Source organism: Xiphophorus maculatus, chromosome 20 (assembly GCF_002775205.1).
Source record: "Xiphophorus maculatus strain JP 163 A chromosome 20, X_maculatus-5.0-male, whole genome shotgun sequence".
NCBI lineage: Eukaryota > Metazoa > Chordata > Actinopteri > Cyprinodontiformes > Poeciliidae > Xiphophorus > Xiphophorus maculatus.
The window spans coordinates 5,611,750-5,636,188 of record NC_036462.1 but is presented as its reverse complement, the minus strand read 5'-3'; the positions used below and the strand labels follow the sequence as shown (position 1 = coordinate 5,636,188).

Sequence of the window (24,439 nt, the reverse complement as noted above, 5' to 3'; positions counted from 1 at the left end):
AAATTAACTTATTTTTAGCACGTTTTATAGAGCTGTAACAGGAAGTATGGAGAGATGATGATTCTGTTCTCTGAAGCTCTGAAGCAGCAGATCAGTGGATCTGTTTATCTCCTCCTGCCTCTCTCAGCTCTCAGCGTCCCTGCTAAGCTTCAGAAAGCCTCTCTGCTCCGCCACTGATCTCTGCTGTCGGAGGCAAAGCGCTCAGGTTTATTTACGTCGCCCAAATCACACGTTACAAATCTGCCCCACAGGGCCGTAGTCTCTGTGGAGCGGAGCCGGCTCTGCTGACCTCAGAGCAGTTTAGCCTCTCTCCGTTCAAGCCCGTCGCCCTGGAGCTGCTTCATCCCGTTATCTGGCTCTCTGAGGTCTGCGGCGTGTCGCAGCCGGCCGCAGGTTATGGCTAACAGTCTGAGGAGAGCCGGCGGCGTCTCCTCTACTGGGAGAATGAAGCCATGAGCTGAAGGCTGAATCAGGTTTTTCATCAGAGATGTGATTCTAGATTCCTGCTCCTGGATCCAATAAAGCAGACCATTAGATGGTCAATGGTGCCGCTCCTTTAAAACCAGTCCGTAATGGAGCCGTTCCAGTGTCTGGATGAGGTGAATATAATTAAGGCTGCAGCTCAAAATTATTCTAGTAATTGATTATTCTGACCATTAATGGCACATTCTGCACAGTTTGTATTTAATTTTATTTTATACATTGGAAATACATTAAAGGATGTAAAAAAAACTATTCAATTCCTTTTTAAAGAACAAAATAAATATTTTAAAGCATTCCTTCAGTGAAGGCTGGATCATCTGAAGCGAAGATTGAATCTGCAGCTACAGGAATCCTTTACACTGTAGAAACACAAAATCTTACTACCAAGTTTTTCTACTGCAAATATCTCAGTTCAGTTGAAAACAAAACTTTACAAGTAACTTTTCAGCAAGATGTAGGAGTTTGATTCAATCAATAATTTCTTAACACTGACAAAAAAGAACTGGTTCCACTAGCAGATTATTTTACGTAAAACGTGGGAAAAATGTTGTTTTATAAGTGAAATAATCAGTGGAACCAGTAATTTATTATTCAATAATTATTGACTTAAAACAAGCTTATATATCTTGCAGAAAAAGCTGGTTGCAAGTTATTTTGCCTTATTTGAAGTGAACTAAGTTATTTTCTGTAGAAACTAAGATTTATTTTTTGCAGCCCAGACTGTAACTGAAGAGCTTTGAGGACAGTTTCCTCCTGTCCAGCTTCAGATGGAAAACATCCCAATGTTTCAAACTGGATATTCTGCAGAATTTGTGTCAGCAGAAAATAAAGAAACTATTTTTATTATTTTGTCTTCTTGCTTGTTCCAGCTGTTTGGACAGAAAAGTGAAAACCAGCTCTGTGGTTGAACAAATGGTCATCTTTCCCTTCTGTTTGAGTCATTGAAATATTTTTTTTCTGAAGTAGAAAATAAAAATCTAATCATTTTAAAATATTCGTTGGTCCTTTTTTGACACAAAAGAAGAGAAATGCGTTCACATGCTGAACCTGCAGCAACACTGAGGCTTGTTTCTGTGCTATTAAAGCTGCAGATGTGTGTGAATGGAAGCAGCTGAGGAAGGTAAAGTCTGTGTAAAGCAGGGAGATAACAGGTAAACACTCTGCTTTCTGACTCGCTCTCCCAGATATCCCGCCGCCTCAGGCTGCTGCTCCTACATTCAGAGTCAGCCGGCGCCGCCGAGCCGCCGCAGCCTTTCAGATCCTCCAACAAAGCAGAGCAAAGTCAGCCCAGGCCTGCCTGCAAACACAAATCCTCACACAGACATAAAAACATCTGCAGCTACCACCAAGAAACAGTCAACAAGGCCAAGGAGATTCCTGAGCTGCAGCTGAAAAGCTGCTTTTATGTGAGGACAGGCACAGCAGGGGGTTCAGTTCAGCTCCGCGCCCTGAGCGCCGCTGAGACGCTCAGAAAACCAACAGGAACAGAACCGCTGGGTCAGTCCGGTCCCACTTCTCACTGCTGAGCGCCGGCAGCGCTTACAGGAGAACAGCGTCGCTTCGACACGCTGCAGCTCACATCATCACACCAACAGAAACAGGTTTTATTTCCAAACATGCTCCGCAAAGGTTTCTGGGTTTTCCCTGTACTTGACCCTTGACCTCCAGCAGCACCAAGGAGGCGGAGCCTGTAAGGTTCATACAAGATGGAGGTGATAAAATCAGCAGCAGCTAACAAGATTTAAGATAACTATATTTTACTTTTGTCTTTAATAAGTTCAGTTTATTACAAAGAGTCCAAATTATAATATACAGAAAAATATAATCAGATCATACAGACGTTAAATAATTCATCATGTTCACTTTACTATTCTCAAAAGTTTCTAAAGCTAAACTTTAACTTCAAAGTTTAGCTTGAAGCTAAATATTAAGTTTACTAATTAAATATTATTAAACTGAGAATTTAATTATCAAGTTAATATTTACTTTGAAGCTAAATATGGACAGCAGGGGGCAGCAGCTGGTTAACTCATCATCAGGCCGAAGCAGCAGCAGGTTTTCTGTTTGAGGCGTGAAGACGAGTTTATTTCTCATCTAAAGTGTTTGGAGTTAAAGCAAACGATTAAATATTTCAGAAATTCACAAGTCAGTAGAAGAACTGAGTTTAACACTGATGTCATCATAAAAAAACATTAGCCGCTGAAAAATTAAAGATGGCCGCCAACTTCATTGAAGACCAAAATCTTCATGATCAATGAAGATTTATTTTTGCACAAAATTTGCCAAAATTAATCACAGATTAATAATTTTAATGTCAAGTCGTACATAACTGGACACAGAAATCAGATTTATTTCTACTTACAACATTTTTGCACTAAAATGGCCAAATAGATGAATGTGATTATTGTGACATCATCATTGCCTATGTATTTTGAACCATGGAAATCTTGTTTTTTTTTTTCATCTTGTGTTTAGATATTTTTCAAAATGGCCGCCATGGTTGTAATGGAGAATATATGTTTACACTAAAATCAGCAGTAGTTATTGCCAGTGGTGGGTACGACTAACCAAACAGTTAGATTCACCAACTGCTAACTCACTGAACAAAAATCTCAGTTATGGAAATGCTAAACTGCTAAATACATAAAAGAATTAGCAGAGGCTAACGCTACCCATTAAGATGCTAACCTTTCAGTCTTCGTCTCCTTCCAGTTGGTGACCGGTGTGAGACACAAACACCAAACTCCTCAGTTTGTGATTAAAAGGGCAGAATTAAGTATTTTCCAGGCACATAGAACCATTTTAAAACACAATAAGGTAACTGTTTTACCTGATTGCGTTTATAAATACATCAAATATGACTTAAAAGATATTTAACACCTTGAAATTGGGCCTGTGTCTCTTTAAGAAGCTCCTGATCTTTCTGAAGCTCCGCCTCCAGGAAGTCATCCCAACATGGCGCCTCTTTTAACCCTTTAATGTTTTTACCAGCGGTGCTCTGAGAAGCAGCTCCTAAAATGAGCTCAGCAGATGTTTGCTAATTGCTGCTGGCTAGTCTGAAGGAGCTGAGTGCAGAGTTGGAACACTCCAGGTCTGTTTTTGTTGAGGGAATAACATAACAGAATGTATAGCTCAAAATGTAATTTTACGTGTTAATGCCCTTTAAAAGTTGCATGAATAGGATGAACGTCGTCAAGATACGATGTGATGAAAATGAATCCAAAACATAAAGAGGGAAAGTTTTAAGGCAGTAATTGGCTCAAAAATGGCAGCCATCTTGAAAGATGACTGAAATCCTTAAAGTCAAGTGGCTAATGGAAAACACAGGACCTGAACGGTTAGCATGCTAATGCTAATGCTTGTAGGTTTTCACAGTAAAAAGCTGCAGTATGACGAAGCGTTTCCTACCTTCTCTGCAGACTGAGCCGTGCCGAAGAAGATGGGGATGAAGGCCAGCCACACGATGCAGGTGGTGTACATGGTGAAGCCGATGGGCTTGGCCTCGTTAAAGTTCTCCGGGACGCCCCGGGTCTTGATGGCGTAAACAGTACACGTCACCATCAGCAAGATGCTGTATCCCAACGAGCAGATGATCTGCAGATCCGTGATGTCACATTTCAACACGCCCCGCGCCAGCTCGGGGTCGATGGTCCTCTGCTCGTCGAAGTCCACCACGGTGTTGGGCGGGTCCACCCCGAACCAGACCAGAACCCCCAGCAGCTGCACGGAGATGAGGCTGAAGGCGATGGCCAGCTGGGAGGTGGGGCTGATCAGCCGCGGCGTCGTCACAGACTTCTTGCCCTGCTCGAAGATGCGGTAGATGCGGTTGGTCTTGGTGAGCAGCGCGGCGTAGCTGATGCACATCCCCAGACCCAGGAAGACCCGCCGGAACGAGCACACGCCCACGTCCGGCTTGGCGATCATCAGGAAGGTGATGATGTAGCACAGGAATATTCCGGTCAGGAGGACGTAGCTCAGCTCCCGGCCCGACGCCCGGACGATCGGCGTGTCGTTGTAGCGCACGAAGGTCGCCATGACGAAGATGGTGGCGATGATGCCCAGCATGGCCAGCAACACGGGGATGACCGCCCAGGGCGAGTGCCACTCCAGCTTGATGATGGGTATGGGCCGGCAGGAGGTCCGGTTGGTGCCGGGCCGCATGTTGTAGGCACAGAGCTTGCAGCTGAACTCGTCGGCCTGGAACTGGTATCCGTCGCAGGGTTCGCAGTGCCAGCAGCACGGCATGCCCTTCACCACCTTCTTCCTCTCCCCGGCCCTGCAGGGCAGGCTGCACACCGAGATGGGGACGTCCTGCTCGCCCCGGGGCCACCGCAGGTCCTCCATCTGCAGGCAACAGGAGGTCAGAGGTCACCACTGCACCGGCTCTACATCAGTTCGCTCAGCACCGAGCGTCTGGAGGGAACTATAGGGAACCGATTATAAGGTCAAATATTTACAGCAGTAATTTGGGTTATTGCACCGTTATGAAAGGAAAAAACATGAGGGTTTATTTTCAAAGTCATCATGTTGTTCATTTATAGACGTCACAGTTTCAAACTAAATATTTAATCTGCAAGCTAAATGCTTAGCCTGATAAATACTTAGTGAGTAGCTCTGAACTAAATATTCAGCCAATAAGCAGATTCACTTATTATGAAGTGGACTATCAAAATAAAAGCTGGGTCTTTGCTGATGCATCGCTGCTGCTGTGGATCCGTTGCTAAAACGGCTCATCGTCTGTTTCAGCTGAAATGTTGGACAAGAAGAAAAGAAACGATAAAAAATAAATGACATGAGGCGAAGGAGGGATTATAGAGTTTGAAAGATCGAGTTTTTATTTTGGTAGTCCAGAAATCAACAAGTGAAATTGCATAATGTAAAAAATATTTAGCTATGAGCTAGCTAAATATTTAGTCTGTAAATGTTTAACTTTAAACTAAATAGTTAGCATGAAGTTAAATATTAAGCTCGCTATCTAAATATTTATAAATAAATGAATAAATAGCCCAAATTATTGCTAATTTCAGTGTAAATTCATAAACGGCGCCCCAAACATTTCCAGAAGAAAACTAACACTGAGGGCGAACATCACCACGCAGAAATGCAACGACTTCAGATGAATCATGGAGGTCAGAGGTCAGACCTTAGCTTCACCTCTGACCTCAGAGCTGCAGTTTGACTCAAGTTGCACAAAAATATTTTTATGACACAAACTGGAGAAATATTTCATTTCTGCAGCCAAAAGAGGACAGGTAGATCCTGGAAGGTCTTCTGAATGTCAGTCTGTCCGTCCATCCAGCAGCAGCGGCTTCAGAACCGCAGCCGGACTGACCTCGGGTCGAGTTTAAGCCTCTGTGGCTCTTCAATAATTCAGCCGTCTGTTTCTGCTGATCTTATCTCGACTCGCCGTCTCTCAGGCCCGGAGTCCAACATGTTCCCTCGTCTCTACAGGCTCAGGGTTCTGAACTCTGTCCGTCTCAGAGGAAGTGAGACGTGTAGCTGCTCTGGGTCAGACCAGAACCAGCAGAACCGCCTGCAGCCTGCTGGGATGTGCGTGTTTCACCGCTTTTCATGCAGCTCTGCTGAAAATCTGCATTTCTGTGTCATTTTTTACGCGTCTCCAGCCTGAGAGCACCGTGAAACTGATGTGAGCGCAAATATCCATGGAAACAAACGATAATTTAGGGCGTGGAGCGTTTATATCTCAGTCTGTCGTTAAATGTGCACTGGTCGGATGCAGAAACGATCCTTCGATTCAGGAAGTTTGCAGCAGGTGGGAGGTTCTCCGCGCCGCCTGCAGGAGGCGCCACTCGCTGCGCTCCGTCTGAAAAGCCGCATGATGGGAGCACCAATCAGCCGCCGATCAGAGATCCGAATCTGGCTGCGGATCCGGACAGGCGGACAGGAAGCATCAACCTTCCAGAGATCCAGGTCAGATTCCCTTAACCAGGCATCAGAGCCCCGATCAGAGAGACGCCGGCGCCTCCCGGCCCGTCTCCATCTCCAACAGACGGTACTGAGATAAGGGCGGTTCTGATCCATGAGAACTTAAAGCATTACATTTCCCAAATAGAAAGCAGATGAGAAACGTTAATATTCCCGTTTTTATCCTCAGAACGGCTAAAAGAGAAAAAAACCAGAGAGAAGCCAACTTTCCTCCTGAACTGGTTCTGAGTCCTTCAGAACCAGAACCGCTCAGCCGGACCTCAGCCTGTTAGAAACCAGCATCATCTGCAGTCATCACTGTAACCCAGGCGGGCAGAAAAATCCAGGAACAAGCAAATAGTTTCTGATTTTTCTTCTTTGATAGGAACCACCTGCTGCTCCTTTGTCCTCCTTCCACTCAACTTTCACCACCATGCTGGGCAGAGCAGCCAGTTCTGTCCTGTTGGATCCAGAGCCCCGGAGAACAGAACATTCTGTGAAAATCCTGTCCAATGAACCGATGAAACGTTTTAATCTCAGCAGCTGAATTATTAAACCCGGAATGAACAGAAATTAAGCCATGAATCTGATTTTATGAACCGGATCGTTTTCTCAGTTCCATTATAGTTTTAGTTTCTGACTGTTTCTGTGGAAGTGTCGGGTTTTCGGGTCACTAGGTCGGTCCCACTCAGAACCTGCAGGACCTGGAGCATCAGTCTCTGTTGGTTCTGTTTAACGGAGCGGATCGTTTGTAGGTTAATGTTCTGATGTTCCAGCATGAATCAGAAACCAGCTGAGCCAGAAAATTAAACTCTGATGAAGGTTCCTGAACTGAAAGTGAGGTTCTGGACGGGTTCCAGGCCGACCGGGTCGGCAGGGAGCCGTCCATACAATCAGAAAGGAACAGAAATTATTTGGGTTTTTAACTCAGTCAAAAGAGAAAAATTCAGTGTTATAAAAAAATATCTTCACCATGTTATTCACTCATTTATAAATATCAGTTTAAAACTAAATATTTATTTAACAGGCTAAATATTTAACTCATTTAAAAAGATGATGAATAATAAAAGTTTAAAATAATCTAAAATAAAATCTAACTATTAAGTCTGAAGCTAAATATTTAACATCAAACTAAATATTAGCAAGCTAATTTTAGCTCAAAGCTAAATAGGAGCTAAAAAATAAAAGTTAAGAATAAACTAATATGAATAAATAAAATGACAATAAATATTTTGCTAGTAATCAACTAAATATTTACTAAGCTAAATAGTTAGCTTGCTAATTATTTTAAAGTCAGTTGAGCTGCGGCTAATATTTAGTTAGCAAGCTAAATAATTGCTAACTAAGCATTTAGTTAGCAATTAAATAAACAAAATAACTAAACTAGTTATTTAGTTAGCAATTATTCAGCTTAATCCCAAAATAAATATTTAGCTTGAAGCATAATGTTTAGTTTGAGGCTAAATAAGAACTAAATAAGCAGCAGCTCAGCTAGCTCTGAGCTAGCTTCCCCAGTGGGATCAGAGCTAAATATTTAGCTCAGAGTTAAGTAAGAACTAAATAATAAAATCCAACAACAAATTAAAATAATTATGAACAAAATTAATAAGTTAACTAGAAGCTGAATATTTAGTTTGCAGCAAAATATTTAACGGATGTTCAGGAGCTAATTATTTAGCTTGTTAATTAAATATTTAGTTTGAAACTGTGACTTTTATAAATGAATGAATAACTATTATCTTACAATTTTAATCCTTATTTTTAATAACAGCCAGCTGGTTCTGGAAGGGCAGAAACCCGACAGAGACCCATCAGAACCAGAGGCTGAGCCACAGAGACCCATCAGAACCAGAAGCTGAGCCACAGAGACCCATCAGAACCTGAAGCTGAGCCACAGAGACCCATCAGAACCTGAAGCTGAGCCACAGAGACCCATCAGAACCAGAGGCTGAGCCACAGAGACCCATCAGAACCTGAAGCTGAGCCACAGAGACCCATCAGAACCTGAAGCTGAGCCACAGAGACCCATCAGAACCAGAGGCTGAGCCACAGAGACCCATCAGAACCAGAGGCTGAGCCACAGAGACCCATCAGAACCAGAAGCTGAACCACAGAGACTTCCTCTGAATGTCTCCATGGCAGCAGAACGTCAGGATAATGGATCCCGTCCCCAGGGAGCTGCGTCTCCGTCTGTTAACAGCCGGTTCAAACTAAGGTTAGCCCGGTTACTGCGCCGCGCCGATCCATCAGGCTCCTCCGTAACGACTCCGCCCGTCTGCAGGGAGCGCCGCAGCCAGACACCCAGGAGTTATGAGGACGGGGACGGCGGCCATCATGGGGCGCATAACGGCAACGAGGCAGCCGCAGCTGGAGCGCCGCCGCCGTTCAGGAGAATTATTTAGAGACGGGAAAGAGCAGAGACGTGGCTCTGCATGCAGAGCAGGACAGGACCCGTCCACCGCCTGCAGGGGACGGACGGATGGACCCGTCCACCGCCTGCAGGGGACGGGGTAGAGACAGGGGGACAGGTGAGACTAAAACAGGTTATACAGATCAGGTTCGGAAACCAGACAAACTGGAATCCAGTCCTGGTTTGGGACACAAAGAGACAAAATGAAGTGGGACAGATGTGGCAGAAAGATGATGGACATGGACAGACAGATGGGCAGATGGATGGACAGACGGATGGACATACAGATGGACAGACAGATGGATGGACAGATGGATGGACAGATAGATGGGCAGATGGATGGACAGACAGATGGACAGACAGACGGATGGACAGACGGATGGACAGACAGACAGATGGACAGACAGATGGATGGACAGACGGATGGACAGACGGATGGACAGACAGACAGATGGACAGCTGTCCGTGTCCTGCTGGTGATCAGGCCCGATGGAAATTATTTCATTTGTTTAAAAATCAAAGGTTCTGCAGCTCAACCAGAAACTGAAAATATTCCGTGAATTCCTCCGATCGTTCCAGGATTCTGTTTTCCTTCCTCCGGGTTCTTCAGCGGTTCTGTTCAGTAACCCGGTCCATTTGTCCGTTGCTATGGTCAAATGCAGTAAGCTAGCTAACGCCGCAGCACATAAACTGACCACCAGAGGGCGATCTGAGAAACAACCAGAACCCAGTCAGAACCAGGACCCGGTCAGAACCAGAACCAGTATTAGACTCACGTTGAGCTGCAGCGTCTCGGTCCACTGTCCCACCGCTCTGTATCCCGACCCGGTTCCGTTGCTCCGCTGGTACTGGAACAGGTCGTAGCGACCCGGAGCGTCGCCATTTCTGTTGAACGTCACTGAAGTGCCAGCACTTCCTGTGGAGGGAGTACAGGGTCAAAGGTCACATTCACCTGCTCTGTGAGCCTGATTGGCTGATTCAGCCAGGAAGAAATGATGAAGCTGAAACAGAACCGGACAGAACCGGGTTCTGACACCATGGATGAAGACATGAGGGATGAATGGATGAACAGTGTTTCACAACAACTTCCTGTTATATATGTCAAAGTTTAATTATGTGAAAACCGTTTTCTGTTTATTCAGTCGATATTTAATGCAGCATAAAAAACTAAATTATGATCAAGTGTTTCAGCAGATTGTGAAAAGTTCAGGCCTGTTGGGGAAAGATGGCCGCCCGTCCTCATGCAGGAGAAAACTCAGGACTTTAGAGAAGCTTCAGAGGATCTGTAATGTTTTCCAGTCGTTGTTTCTGAGGGGATGAGAGCCTGATGACGGCTTTAACCGGTGGAGGACACGGCGTCTCTCTGCTGTCGTTTAGTTTCTGTTTACCATCACGTGGAGCATCTTTCTGCCGCCGCAGCGACTTCCCTCTGAGATCCTTAACAAGAGGAAACGTCGAGCTTTCAGGTGCAGGCGACGATTTAACCGCTGCAGATCAAACACCGAGCGGCGGCGTTACGCCTCGTTACGCACGCCGTCTCTGAACAGAGCAGGGAGATGATGGAGGCTCTGCTGTCGTAACGCCACGTTTCATTTGCATTTTGGAGCAACTCTGGAGGCCAGCGTCTGGAAAAAAGAAACTCAGCCTCCGAATACTAAATATTTAGTTTTACTGGCCCATAAAGTTCCTGGTCCAGTTCTCTGACTGGAAACCAGGAGGCTGCTGCTGCAACAGCCACTGTTCAACCCACTTTGACCCGACTCCGGTCAGCTTTGGCCCGATTCTGGTCCGTCTGCCGATAAAGTCCGGTTCGGTTGGTGAGCTGTGAACGCTAACTGACCTCTGACCTCTAAACCTCGGTCTGGGGTCAGTTGAAGTGAACTTTGGTTCGTTTTGAATGTGAACGCCAAACGGACCAGAGACCGCTCCAAAAGCAGGAAGTGGACTACAGTGCAGGGAATTCTGGGTAAATACAACCCAAGCTAACGTGCTAGCCTAGCGCTAGCAGCAGAAATGGCTCCTGGTCTTCAGCCAAAGACTAAAGAGAAATCCTCCAACCGCTAAAATCTGACGCCTCCATCTTGTTTCCATCTGGTGAAGAAGGAAGTTGCTCTCAGTGTCTTCCGAGGTTTTTGTGTCGTTTCCTTCAGTGGTTCTTGGTGCAGCGCCCCCACAGGCCAGGAGGGGAACAGGTTGGTTTGACTCAGAGCCACAACAGCTGGAGGTGGAGCAGATGATGGAGTTCTGGTTCTAATTTAATCAATTCCACCATCCAGTCTCATTATAACCCTTTAAACTGTTTCCATCCTGCTGTCTGACTCCAGAGTTTTAGTCTGGATCTGATCTATTTATCCCCCAGCTGGGAGAAACTGTGATGATGGAAGGTTTCAGGATGAGAGTCACGTTTTCCTTCAGCGTGTTTATGATACGGAGCAGCCTGAGCGTTTGTCACTCTGAAGCCCTGCGGCCTTGGACCGCAGGGCTGCAGCTTTATGGGCCGCAGAAGGCCGTCGCCGCTGCGGCCCGCTCACCGTTGAAGCTGACGCTGCGGATGTACTTGAGCAGTTTCTTCCCGCCGGCCAGCTCCATCTCCAGGCAGATGCCCGACACGTCGGGACACAGGTCCCGCTGCATGTTGTGCAGCGCGTGCGCCATGGCGTACACGGCGTCGATCACAAACTGCACCTTGCCCTCCTGCTCGTACTTGGAGTCGACACCGATCCGCTCCTGACCTGAAACAGAGACCAGAGGAGAAAATGAGCGAGAGGGAAGATCAGCAGCTGGAGGAGCCAGACGGGAAACGGGACTTTAACTGAAATATTATAATGTTTTCACCAGACCTGGTTGGTCTCTCATCCTTCACAAGTATTACACCAACTAAATATTTAGTTTAACAAAATAATTAAGTTCAAACTAAATATGTAGTTAGCAAGCTAACTCCAAGCTAAATATTTAGCTTCAAACTAAAAAAGCTTCAAAGTAAATATTTAGTTTAAATATTAAGCAAAGAGCTAAAGATTTCAGCAAAATGCTAATTTAGTTACCAGTAACCAATTTAGCTGATTAATCTGTGAGCTAGCTAAATATGTAGTTAGCTCACAGATAAACATTTATGTTCATCTAAATATTTATGTAATATTAAATCAATTAAATATTTAGTTTAACACTAGATATATTGCCAAATATATTGCTTCAAAATAAATGTTTTGATTGTTAACTAAATATTTAGCAAAGAGCTAAATATCCAGCCGGTCTCAGGTGTCCAGCCGGTCTCAGGTGTAAAGTTGGTCTCAGGTGTCCAGCCGGTCTCAGGTGTCCAGTTGGTCTCAGGTGTCTAGCCGGTCTCAGGTGTAAAGTTGGTCTCAGGTGTCCAGCCGGTCTCAGGTGTAAAGTTGGTCTCAGGTGTCCAGCCGGTCTCAGGTGTCCAGTCGGTCTCAGGTGTCCAGTTGGTCTCAGGTGTCCAGCCGGTCTCAGGTGTCCAGCCGGTCTCAGGTGTCCAGTTGGTCTCAGGTGTCCAGTTGGTCTCAGGTGTCCAGCCGGTCTCAGGTGTCAGCAGGATTTCCCTCCTTGCTGCTTCGGCTCAGAGCCAATCAGAAACCCTCCAGACGCTCCAGGCTCCATGTTTTGCTGCCTGCGGTTGAATCTTATCTCCCCGGCAGGCTCCGCTCTCAATGACTGCCACTTATCTGTCCTTCGTCCACGCGTCCCCCAGACGCGGCGGGATAATGTTATCAGGACGGCAGAGCGACAGTAAACGGCTGCGGTCCGTCGCCATGACGACAGGCTGCAGCAGCAGGACAACCGGCTGCTGTCGGGTCAGGAGGATGGCTTGTGTCCACTCTGACCGTCCAGCTCCGATGAGGACAAACGTCATCCTTGGTGCTGCAGTGGCGGTTCAGCACAACCCACACATGGAGGCCTTAGTCCTCAACGCAGGTTCAATTCCCGGCCTGGTGACCTTTGCCCTCTTTCCTGTCAATTCGCCACTAGAGCCAATAAAGCTTAAAAAAACTATTCCATCCTGAACTGCCAGTTCGATCAAGTCCTTCAGGCGAGTTTTACTGTAATATAATAATAACTTAACCTTGATTAAAAATAAATATCTCCATACAGAACAAGTTGAGGGTCAAAAAACCCAGAGGCACAAATGGCCCACGAAGCGCACTTTGGACCCCGTTGCATTAAAACCTGTGTAATAAATTCTTGTGTTATGTGTGCAGCAAGATGTTGGAGACCTTTTATCACAGTGTTGTTGCCGGTGCCATCTTCTTTGCTGCTGTGTGTTGGGGAAGCAGCATCAGAACCAGCGACTCTAATAGACTGGACAAAATCATCAGGGAAGCTGGTTCTGTACTGGGACTAAGGCTGGAGTCCCTGGAAACTGTGGTGGAGAGGAGGACACTGAAGAAGGTTCTGTCTATGATGGACAATAAACAGCCCCCTCTCCACCACATAGTGGACAGACAGCGGAGCACCTTCTCACATATTCTGCTCCAGCTCCGCTGTCGTAGGGACAGGTACAGGAAATCCTTCCTGCCACATGACATCTCACTGTACAATAAAAGATAAATCATTGTTCTGCACTAATCAGTCCAATTTTGCACAACTGCACTGTGGTACACTTGCTGTACATATATTTACATATACATACTGTATCTGCATTTTTTTGAATCTTTGCAAGGACTGCTCTAAGCTGCTTTTTATATTGACAGCATGTTATATTTTATTTTTATTTTATCTTGTCCACAATTGCTACTCAGTGGTGGTTGTTATTGTGTCTTGTCTCTATGCTGCTGTAACTGCGAAATAATTTCCCTGCTGGGATGAATAAAGTAATTCTATTCTATTCTATTAAAGTCTTCAGGTTGTTAGAGATGCTGCTCTAAATTCTTCTTCCTGCTCACAAGCCCGGCCCATCAACTGGTTCTGACTTTCAGGCCAAATCCAGGTTTAGCAGGACATGAAGGATCCTGGGTTTGTTCTGCAGGTTCTGGACCGGAGGGTCCGACTGCTCTGCTGGTCGTCTCCGTCCCGGAGAACAAACCGTTTCAGGGAAATGAGACTCTGACGATAAATGAATCAGAGCCTCCAGAGTTCATATCGTCCAGAATCAATCAGTCACAGACGGAAATTAGAGCCAATAATGGAGGAGGGAAAATAAACCCCACAAGATAATATGTTCCTGTGTCTTCGATCAATACTCCAAACAGAACCGGTTCATTAGCGTTCGGGCCAGCTCACACCGCCTCATAGAGCTTCATAGATCGGAGAGCAGCTGCTGTTTTCCATCGCCACGGCGTTTCTGTCGCCACGGCGATCCGAAAACTGAGGCGATGCACAGAGTCCGTCTGAACCGACCCAGACCAGGAGAACCAGAACCATCATTAATAGTTAGAAATTGTTTATCGGTTCAGAAGTTCATCTCTCAGTCTTTAAACGCTGCGTTTTTGTCATGTGGAGCAGGTCTGAGCAGTCAGTATCTTCCCTCAGGATGAAGCTCCAATCAGATCAGAAGAAGTTTTAACTTTTCTGTGATTTAAAGGTTTCAGAAGAATCTGGAGAACATCTGAGGGTCATAACAGGAACCAGAAAATGTTTCCTTCCAGTGTTTGAAATGAAACTCAATCAAATGATGGAATAATAAACACTGACAATAAAATTCAGTGTTAAAAATAAAAAAGTGAGTAAATAAAATTTAACAATTTACAATAAAATGCAAAAGCCTAAAAAGCAGCCAAGTATCTGAAATAAAATACACCGAAACAAAAAAAGGAAATAAAATGAAACTGGATGGAAAGAAAATCACTTTGTTAAGTAAATAATTAAAAAGTAATAATTAAAAGTGCCAACTTTTAATGCAAAGTTGGCACTTTTAAAAGACTTTTAATTATTACTTTTTAATTATTCACCGAATGACACTTCAGTCAGACGTTCATAAAGACTCCTTCATGTTTGTCACGTCAGTCTTATGCACACCCGTCAAAGTGTTGCCTCGAGTCCTCCTCTATTAATAAATTAAAGGTTTCTGGTATAAACCTGATAAACAGATGAGAGAAAAGCAGAAATGTCGCCGGCTTCACACCGACCTGTGCACTTCCTGCTGCTGTCGTCCTTCTTGGAGGAGCTCATCAGCTTGCAGTTGAAGTTCTCCTCCCAGTACTCGGCGAACCAGACGTTCCTCCGGTTGTTCTCCAGGGTCCGCGACATGAAGTAGGCGTCGAAGCCTGGAAGACAGCAGCAGCAGCGGCTTTTATTCACAGCGTCCTCCGGAGCGTGCAAAGTGTTTATCCGCTCGTCTTCAAGAGACTCGGCTCAAGTGGAGTCAGAGAGGAGAGCTTCCTCCTTCTGCTGCACGTTGGCGTGAGCAGCTGCTCCCTGAACGCAGCGCCGGGGGGAACAGCGTGGAGGACAGGACGTCTGCAGAAGCTTCCTGATTATTAACAGATCAACAACAAAACGGAAGATCATTCAGAGAGTCATCAGAGTGAAGCTGCTGCAGAGTCGCTTTTAAATTCCTCTTTACTCTGAATCAGTCAGTCAGTTTTTATTTCTATGATCAGAAACGTTTGGACAGCTGAACCCAGAGCAGGCTGAGGCCTGGACGTCCAGAGGGGACAGGAAGTCCTGGAGGACAAACGTCTCTGAGCTCAAACTCTGGCTAAATATCAGCTGCACACCGTCCAGCTAGCTAAACTAAACATTTAGCTCAACATTTAGTTAGGCAAATATTTAAATTGGAGCTTCAGGAAGCTATTTTACTAGCTAGATATTTAGTTTATTTAGCTAATATTTAGCTAAAGTTGGCTAAATATCAGCTAGCATTAGTTAGCTAGCTGATATTTAGTTACCAAGCTAAACATTGAGCTGGTCATGTAGCTAGCTAAATATTGAAAATTGAGCTAAATATTTTGTTTACAATCAGATATTTACTGTAGCTCCAATTTAAATATTTAGTTCATATGCAAATTCACTTGTTGGTAAGTGGACTATCAAAATAAAAGCTGTGTTTTTAGAGCTTCAGTATAAATAAACTCCTGCTGGTGGAAGTCGAAGCGTCTCGGTTAAAAACGGCTCACTTTGTTTTCAGCTCAGATGAAAAGAGGAAGAGGTTCAGAAGAAATAGCTTTTATTTTGGTAGTCCACTTCCAGGATCAGCAACTGAATTTGCATAGAGGCTAAATATTTAGCTTCAAACTAAGTATTTAAGTTGCTAATTGGGAATTTAATTTGGAATTGTGAGATTATTGAAAGAATGAATAACGTGGTGAAATATGACTGAAAGATAAACCCCATGAATAAACCCCACTTCTTTCTCCTGTGGAAGTTTGTGTAACTTTGCGAACAGCGCCGCATAGAGGTCAGGTAGGATCTGGATCTCTGAGCTTTTCCTGCAACATGATGGTTTGACCTCCCAGCTCTGGTTCCTCCGGTTCCTCTTCATCACCTGGAAACCAACATTTCAGATAAAAACGCGTTTCCTCCAGAGTTGTCCAGTTTTCCTTCAGCTGGCTGGGATGAACAGAGATTCCTGTAAAACCCAGTAGAACCTGGAGCTTTGGGAAAGGTCAGGTTCAGAGAGTCAGGCTGTCGTTTCCTGACTCCCTTCATGTGTTTGTTGACAGTCAGAGTTATGGGAGGCTGTAATCTGAAGAGGGGCTCTTAATTTTCCCCGTCAGACGGCACTGCAGCCTCAGCGTCACCGACTGCCTCAGACGTCCTTGACGCTCCGAAACGATCCCAGCGATGCATAAATATGAATAATTCCTGACAGGACAAAACCAGGATCTTCACCTCGCGTGTTTCTCTGCGTGGAGCTGAAAGTCACTGAGGAGGTGAAGAGGAAGAGGAGCCAGTCAGGAGGTGATGAAGAGATAACCAGGTTAGAAACACCGAGGGAGAAACGCTCCATCGCTCTGCTTGGGTCCACTGATGATCCAGAATCCATCTGATCCAGTTTGGATCTGGTGACGGATGATCATCAAGTATGAAACATGAAATTAATCTGATTTTTGTTCCATTTTCTCCATAACTGAAGGAAAACTGATGAAGAATCAAATGTTAAATTTCCAGCAGCATTTTGTTCTGCTGCAGAGAATCACGAGTCTCTGCACAGCTTGGCTGTAATTTCTCCCTGGAAGCGTGGTTACGATGCTGCAGCGTGGTTACGATGCTGCAGCAGCGTGGTTACGATGCTGCTGCAGCAGAGCGAACATAACCGGGTCCGGATGAAACCTCTGGATTCGCCGCAGCGTTCAGTCCAAACCGCTATGAGTCTTCGGCGGCCGGCGGCTTCACCGAGCTGAAAACATTAGAGCCGAGTTCGTCTTCAAACAGAGACGCTGCTCACTCTCCTCTCCACCTGTCACCACCAGAACCAGAACCAGAACCAGACCCGGTCCCGTCTCTGCAGAATCAGCTGTAAACCTCCAGGAAGTGATGGACAGCGGACTTCCTGCCCTGCAGATGTTTGTCTCCACGTTTTCTGGGTGAGCGGCTGCAGTGACAGAAACAGAGGCGGCGGCGCGCTCCGCTGCCAGAGGGGAGGTCAGAGGTCACGCAGCAGGACGGGTCGCTGTGCAGAGCCTTCATCTCGCTCCGGCGGGAAGCTGTCAGACTCTGGGTGGTTCGGATCAAACAACCGGCTGAGAAAACGGACCATAAAGGTTTAAAAAGATTCCTAACAGCTTCTCGTGTCTAAAAACACCAAATATTACAAAGTTTTTAATCTGGTTTATAGTTAAAATATCTCAGTTCACCTGACATGAAACAAACAGGAAACGTTCCAGTAAAACGGAGCAGCTTGGTTCAGAATAATCTGCTTCACTGGCAGATTATTTCACTTTTAACAAAATATTTAACCAAGTAACAAATTAAATAACGTCTCACTGGAACCAGCAATGTTTCATCAACTAAGGGATTGTTGACATGAAGAAGCTTCCATATATTCCTGGAAAGTTACTGTAGGTTAGTTTTGTCTTATTTCAAGTGAACTAAAATATTTTAAGTAGAAACTAGATGGAAATTATTTGGTGATTTTGCAGTGAAGCTGTATTACTGGCCCTTATAAAGGTTGTGGTGTGACGTTCACAAATGACCCGATTCCTTTGAACAGTTCTTTTCTCTGAACGTTGGACCTGCAGGCCAGTCAGTCACACACGTTTATTTTTACAGCTTTGCTTTCTAACAACGCTCTGCACACGCTGCTGCTGACATTATTCCATTTAATCTGAAATTATATTAATTTAATCTGTGAATAAATGAGAAGTTTGGATGTTTGAGCTTCGTCATCGTTTGTTTTCGTCACGTTTTGGCGGCAGACAGGAGGGAAGAGGAGGGCCGCCTTCATCATCAGTGTCTTAATTATTATATTTAATGGTGCAGGAGAGAATACTCAACTTCACTTTCCCTCCAATATTTCTTTATTTCTATTTAAGCAGCAATAATTGTTCTAAATGCTGAAAACGTTTATAAAAACAACACGGATATTTCATGTTTGGGAGGCTTTAGCATCGGCTAACATGCTACCATTATGAACATGAATCTCTGAATGAATGTTTATAATGACATTTATTTACTATTAATGTAAGTTTTAAAACATCATAACAGGCATAAACATTCATGCAGATTAATTCATGTTCATGACGGGTTTCATGTCAGTTTTACGCAAAACTTTTTTTGTAAACTTTAACCACAGAACGTAAATGTTTGCAGTGAATGGACCCGGACGGTTCGGTTCCCGTTCCGGATCCGGAAGTCATTTCGCCAGCAGGAGGAACGTTTTCTGAGGCGTCGCGGTGATGAAGAGGAGAATCTGCTTCATCGCCAGCGCTGCATCTGATGCAACGGGAGGAAAAGAGTTTCTGCTGCATGAATCCGTTCCCACAACGGAAGTCCAGCTGAGGATTACTTCCTGGAGGTCTGCAGTCACTTCCTGTCGGGTAATTACGCAGCGAGGAGGAAACTCTGCTGCTGCCCATCTGTCCGTCTTCCGTTAATCAGAACCGAGTCCAGTTCCCGCCAGTTCGGACTTCTCCCTCCAACTGGGACACAAACAGCAGCGGAAATGGCTGAAGCTGCTTCCGAGCGCATCCACGTTTCCTCTGAGTCTGGAGTTTCTGAGGAACCCAGTCAGAGATCCGTCTTTATTTCTGCATGAAGCTGAACGTGAAGCAGAACCAGATTCTGCGAACTGCAGCATCACGGAAACAGAAGCAGCTCAGAGAAGCAAACATCTGAACAGTTTGAGGGAAAGAGACGCTTCGTTCAGAGCTGCAGGGAAAGACAGAAAAACGCTGACTGCTTCAGGGAACATTTTACACTCTCACCTCGTTTGGCTTCTGGAGAAACCTCAGGAAAATCCTCAGCAGATATTCTAGAAAACAAACTAAAACTTCTTCACATCCTTCAGGAAACTACCACAGAGCAGGACTAGGGGGCGCTGTTTGCAGAGTTACACGAATCATTTGGTTTATTTAACCCAACAGAAAATAAAATGGAGTTCACTTTTCAAACTGAGGAACTAAATATTTAAGTTGTTATCCAAATATTTTGGATTAAACTGGACCGGTTCAACCCTGGTTCATGAATCCTTAGTAAATCCCAGCAGTTTTTCCACTGTCTGTCTCTGCTCTGGTTTGCTTCAGGTGGAAACAGCAGCTCAACAATCCGATGACCTCCCGGTGACCTTTCCAGGCCCAGGCGGCTCAGCCTGACGTTTTCCAGGGTTCATCAGGAGGACAAGCTGCCAGTTGACCTGCAGTTCTCACCTTGTTGGTTTTCACAGCCTCTTCTCTCGGCCGGGTGTGAGTTCGCTGCTGAGCTCTTCAGACGTTATTTCTTGTTTTTATCTGTGTGTCACAGCAATTACAGCCCCACTAACACAAATGCTGCTCCTGAAGAAACATTCCCATGGGTAACGCGTTTTAGGACACCAGTCACATAAAAACATGATTTGTATCACTAAACTGCACACAGTGTTTTCAGATTTATTGGCATTTATTGATGTTTTCATTGAACAAACAGTGAGGAAAATAATAAAACGGTTTTGGGGAGTTTTAAACGTCATTATATGGAAGTTATCATGACAGCGATAAAAAAATTCTTACCACGATAAATTTATCACGCTAACTGATAAACGATGCGATAAGTCTTCCTCCGCCATTATAAATCCGGTTCCAGAGTGGGCCTTCTAGAACCGGCCCACATTTCCAGGACCAGAGGACTAAAGTCTCAGATCAGAGAAACTCATCCAGGCTTTAGTTTCTCTTTAGTGGCTTTGATTCCTGCAGCAGCGTCTTCACAGGTCTGATTGACAACCCAACAGTCCAGAACGCTGCAGCTGGAGTTCTGACTAGAACCAGGGGGATAGAGACACCACCCAGTTCTACACCAGCCAGTTCTACACCAGCCAGTTCTACACCAGCCAGTTCTACACCACCCAGTTCTACACCAGCCAGTTCTACACCAGCCAGTTCTACACCACCTAGTTCTACAGTCCTCCATTGGCTCCCTGTAACTCAGAGGATAAACTATAAATGGTTTAGCACCACAATACATTAAAGATCTGCTGTCGTCATAGCAACCTGGTTCTGGTTCTGCTCTGCAACCAGAAGCAGAACCAAACATGGAGAAGCTGCATTCAGCATCTATGCACCACAAATCTGGAACAAACTTCTAGAAAACTGACAAACAGCTGAAACACTGAGCTCCTTTAAATCCAGACTGAAACATTAATTAATGTGCAGAATGTAATGTTGACTGTGTGTTTTCATGATGTAAAGCACTTTGAAAAGCCTTGCTGCTGACAGGTGCTATGCAAATAAAATTTGATTGATTGATTGATTGATTGATTGATTGATTGATTGTGATGCCAGTCTGACCCGGTTCATTCACTGACCGGAAAAATGTAATCTTACTGTTTCTGTCATTTTCCTAAATGCATATTGTTGTTTTCCTCTTGCATCTCGGGGAGAAACTGGAGGGGAACGCCCCCTAGTGGAGGACGGAGGCACTGCCAGTCGATCCCAGAACAGGTTAATTGGCCGATTGCTGATGTACAGATCGAAATAACAATACCTAAAAAACAACAGCTTTTCTTACAGTATTTACATTGTACATTGTTAACGTCGAGTAATATTTTACTGTAAACCTGTTTTAGTGTCAACTCTTGCAGGAAATAAACTTATAGCAGCTGCATTGACTCTCCCGGTTCTTCTAGCTTCTAAAGCAGGGGAGCCCAAAGTGGATCCTCGAGGGCCGGGATCCTGCACAGTGTAGTTCTCTCCCTGGTGGTACCAACAACCTTTTCAGCAGGTCAATGTTCTTCTTAGACCTTCTAACGAGCCATAATTTGATCCAGGTGCGTTAAACCAGAGAGAGAACTAAAACATGGCCCTTGAGGACCGACCTTGGGCCCCCCTGTTCTAAAGTCATATTTGAATAAACGGTTGAAGTGGCTGCATGGACAGAGCAATGCCACCAGGTGGCGCAAAACTGCGACTGAAACGGAGGAACTCTGCTGCTAGCTGCACAAAAACTCAATAATCAGCAGATAAATTCACTGTAAATGTGAAATCAAGCAGATATTCTGAGTCTTTTTGAACTTTTCTTTCATTTTTTAATCATTATTTCTGTGGAAAGGTGAGAAGTGAAGCACTGGCAGACCTTCATCTTCCTCCCTCAGGTTCTTGTGAAATATTGGCTGACCTGCAGCACATTCCTTCTCCTGTCTGTAACGCTCTGAAATGTCACTTCATTCAAATATGTGCTGATTGAGTCAAAGGTTAAATCAGAGCACAGTCTAAATAAAAGCTGTAAAATGGAGCCTGCTGGAAATGATCTCTACACCAGCCTGAAATAATTCCTCGTTCTCTGCGGAAATGTCAACAATAAAAACTGAACTTTTCTGAAGTTCAATAAACCTGAATGTGAGTTTCCTGCTGATGGCGGCGGGATGATGAGGAGCTACAGAATCCTCTCTGCTTGTCCTGTTCATGCAGCTTTAAAGCAATAAGAAGTCAAAAAATCAGAAACTGAGGACTTTCCTGTTAGCGAGTCTCAAATGAAGATGTGAGACAGACAGTCGTCTTAATGGTTAGCATTAGCTTATGCTAATGTTTTTATGTGTTTATCGTAGCTGAGATTTTTGAATAATGTATCAGTAGTTAGTGAATCTAATGTTTTAGTTATTTGTGCCAACCGCTGGTAATAAGTACAGATGATTTTAAAGCAAACATATAATCTCCATGACAACCATGGTGGCCATCTTGAAAGATAAAAAAAAATTATGAGTAAATATGATTTGACACCAACAACATTTATCTGTGACAAAACTACATTTTCCATGATGAGCAAGTCAGGTTTTTGTATCTGCATGTGAAAGATTTTGTTGAAATATTTGCTGCATTAACAAACATTTAATGTTTAAAACTGAGTTTATGAAGCAGAGAGGTGAAGTTCAGACATCTGGAGACGATAAACTGATCGATCCAGATCCGATCAGCCCGGGCCGAGCCGCTGTTTCCCTGAACTCACCGCTGATGGTGGCCCTCTTGGGCAGGATGGTGATGGCGCCCACGGCGGCGTCCTCCAGCTGGTGGATGGGGCTGTTCTTGGACCCCCAGCTGTCGGAGCCGATCCACAGGAAGTGTCCGACCTGATCGGCCCGCTTCGAGGCGTTCAGGATTCCCCTGCAGCCAAAGCAAAACCCAGAGCTCAGTTTCTACGGAAGCCTGGAGGGTCAGAGAGGCGGCTGACGAACTGCAAGGTTTCATCTGATCTGATTATTAACGGGTTTATTAAACTCTCTAATCCAGGGGTGTCAAACTCCAGTCCTCAAGGGCCGCTGTCCTGCAGTTTTTATAAGTGCCACAGGTACAAAACACTGGAATGAAATGGCTTAATGACCTCCTCCTTGTGTAGATCAGTTCTCCAGAGCCTTGCTAATGACCCAATTATTCCATTCAGGTGTGGTGCAGCAAAGGCACAACTAAAAGTTGCAGGACGCCGGCCCTTGAGGACTGGAGTTTGACACCTGTGCTCTAATCAATACCCTTTATTGTCCCAAAGCAAGGAAATTCAGGACAGAATAAATGAAATGAACATGATAAATTTAAGAACAAAGAAACCATCCAAGTTCTGCCTGAAAAAACAAAAACATTTAAATAGTTAGTAGTTTCAGTCAGATTTAAGAAAACTAATCTGAACCCGAAGCATTGATGACAACCAGGAAGGAGCGATGAGAGTAAACGATCTGCTGTGAGATGGAAATAACCTCAACTGAATGAATCTAATGTGGTAAACAGAGCGACGAGCCGTTACCAGGACGGACTGACTGAGACCAGCTCCGGCTACCTGATGTCCTCGTCGGAGGCGAACAGAACCACGGTTCTGGCGTAGCGGGTGTCCAGCAGCTGCCGGATGATTTTGTCAAAGTCCGACGGTTTGTGTTCGTGGGGAATCTTCAGGGACTGAGCGATGCAGATTCCACCTGCAGAGATAAAAACACATGGATGAACTCTGGAGCTGAACTTCAGGAACGGTTTAACTTCAGAGCCGAGTCGGATCTGAAGGGTAAGAGCTGCGATAAAAGTCACAGGAGAGTCAGAGGAAACGGCTCTCTGACATTTCATGAACCGCCTACGACTCTGTAACGTCTCTCTGCTCTGCAGCGACTTTGACTGTTCCCAACTCAGCTGGTCAGTTAAAGGGAAATTACATCATTTTCTGTACCTGGTAAGTATGCAGAGGTGGGCAGAGAAGATGATCTACAATTAGATCAGTCAGGGAGACGATTTGACGAAATGCTAGAAGTTGACGAGTTGCTGAGTCTGCCCTTCCTCCCGTCCGGAAACAACTGAACACCTGGTATGGCAAGCTGTTTTATCATAAAATCGGAGGACGAAGATGTGAGGAACAGCGTCTGACGACCTTCCAGCGGTAACCATGGTAACAGCGTTAGTGACCTGCAGCCGACCGGAGCGTTTCTGTCAGCAGACAGAAACTCCGGCCTCTGATGATGAACATGACGACGATGAAAGCGGCCCGGCCCGGTTCTGATTCCTCGGCTCGCTCAGCGAAGCCTCTAGAACTCATTTGATCAAATCTGCTGAAATATTCATGATGTTTCTGCGTTTTTAACGAGCTGCACGCGCTCCAGGGAAACGGCGTGGTTCATGACGGAGCTGCGGCCCGGAGCCCGGCTCCAGTTCCCGCTGGAACCGTTTCTCAGCTGGACTCCATCTGCTCTGCTCCACCAACGTCCTCTCAGTACGATCTGGGCTCAGGCGTTATTGATCACATCACGACGTATTTCAGTAAAAACGTGTGAACCATGTTCATTGAGCCTGGGAACGTCTTCTCCTCTGAATCCACTCTCACCACCTTCTCACACGGAAAGAAACTCATTTTTAACACTGAATGTTGATAAAAACACTCAGGTGTTTTCAGCGTCATTTCTAATTCATTAACGTTTAAATCTAAAGTTTTAGCTGCCAGACTGGTTGACACATCAGACATCTACAGGGTAAGAAACAGATCATTAAGAGCCAAATGGAAACTGAGAAACTCAATTTCTGTAAGCAAATTACTGCTAACACACAGAATAGACTGGAGGTGGCAGAT

General features: G+C 45.0%; 1 protein-coding gene across 1 annotated transcript in view; it reads right to left on the bottom strand.

Moving 5' to 3' along the window:
• LOC102219775 (metabotropic glutamate receptor 7-like) overlaps nucleotides 1-24,439 on the bottom strand; it is a 70,870-nt gene that overhangs the window by 5,262 nt on the left and 41,169 nt on the right. Inside the window, exons 3-8 of the mRNA XM_005811403.3 lie at nucleotides 23,171-23,306; nucleotides 22,352-22,506; nucleotides 14,905-15,042; nucleotides 11,350-11,550; nucleotides 9,595-9,734; nucleotides 3,892-4,827 (exon numbers count right to left, since the gene is read on the bottom strand). Coding sequence (XP_005811460.2) covers nucleotides 3,892-4,827; nucleotides 9,595-9,734; nucleotides 11,350-11,550; nucleotides 14,905-15,042; nucleotides 22,352-22,506; nucleotides 23,171-23,306 — 1,706 coding nt within the window. The remainder of the gene's footprint in view (nucleotides 1-3,891; nucleotides 4,828-9,594; nucleotides 9,735-11,349; nucleotides 11,551-14,904; nucleotides 15,043-22,351; nucleotides 22,507-23,170; nucleotides 23,307-24,439) is intronic.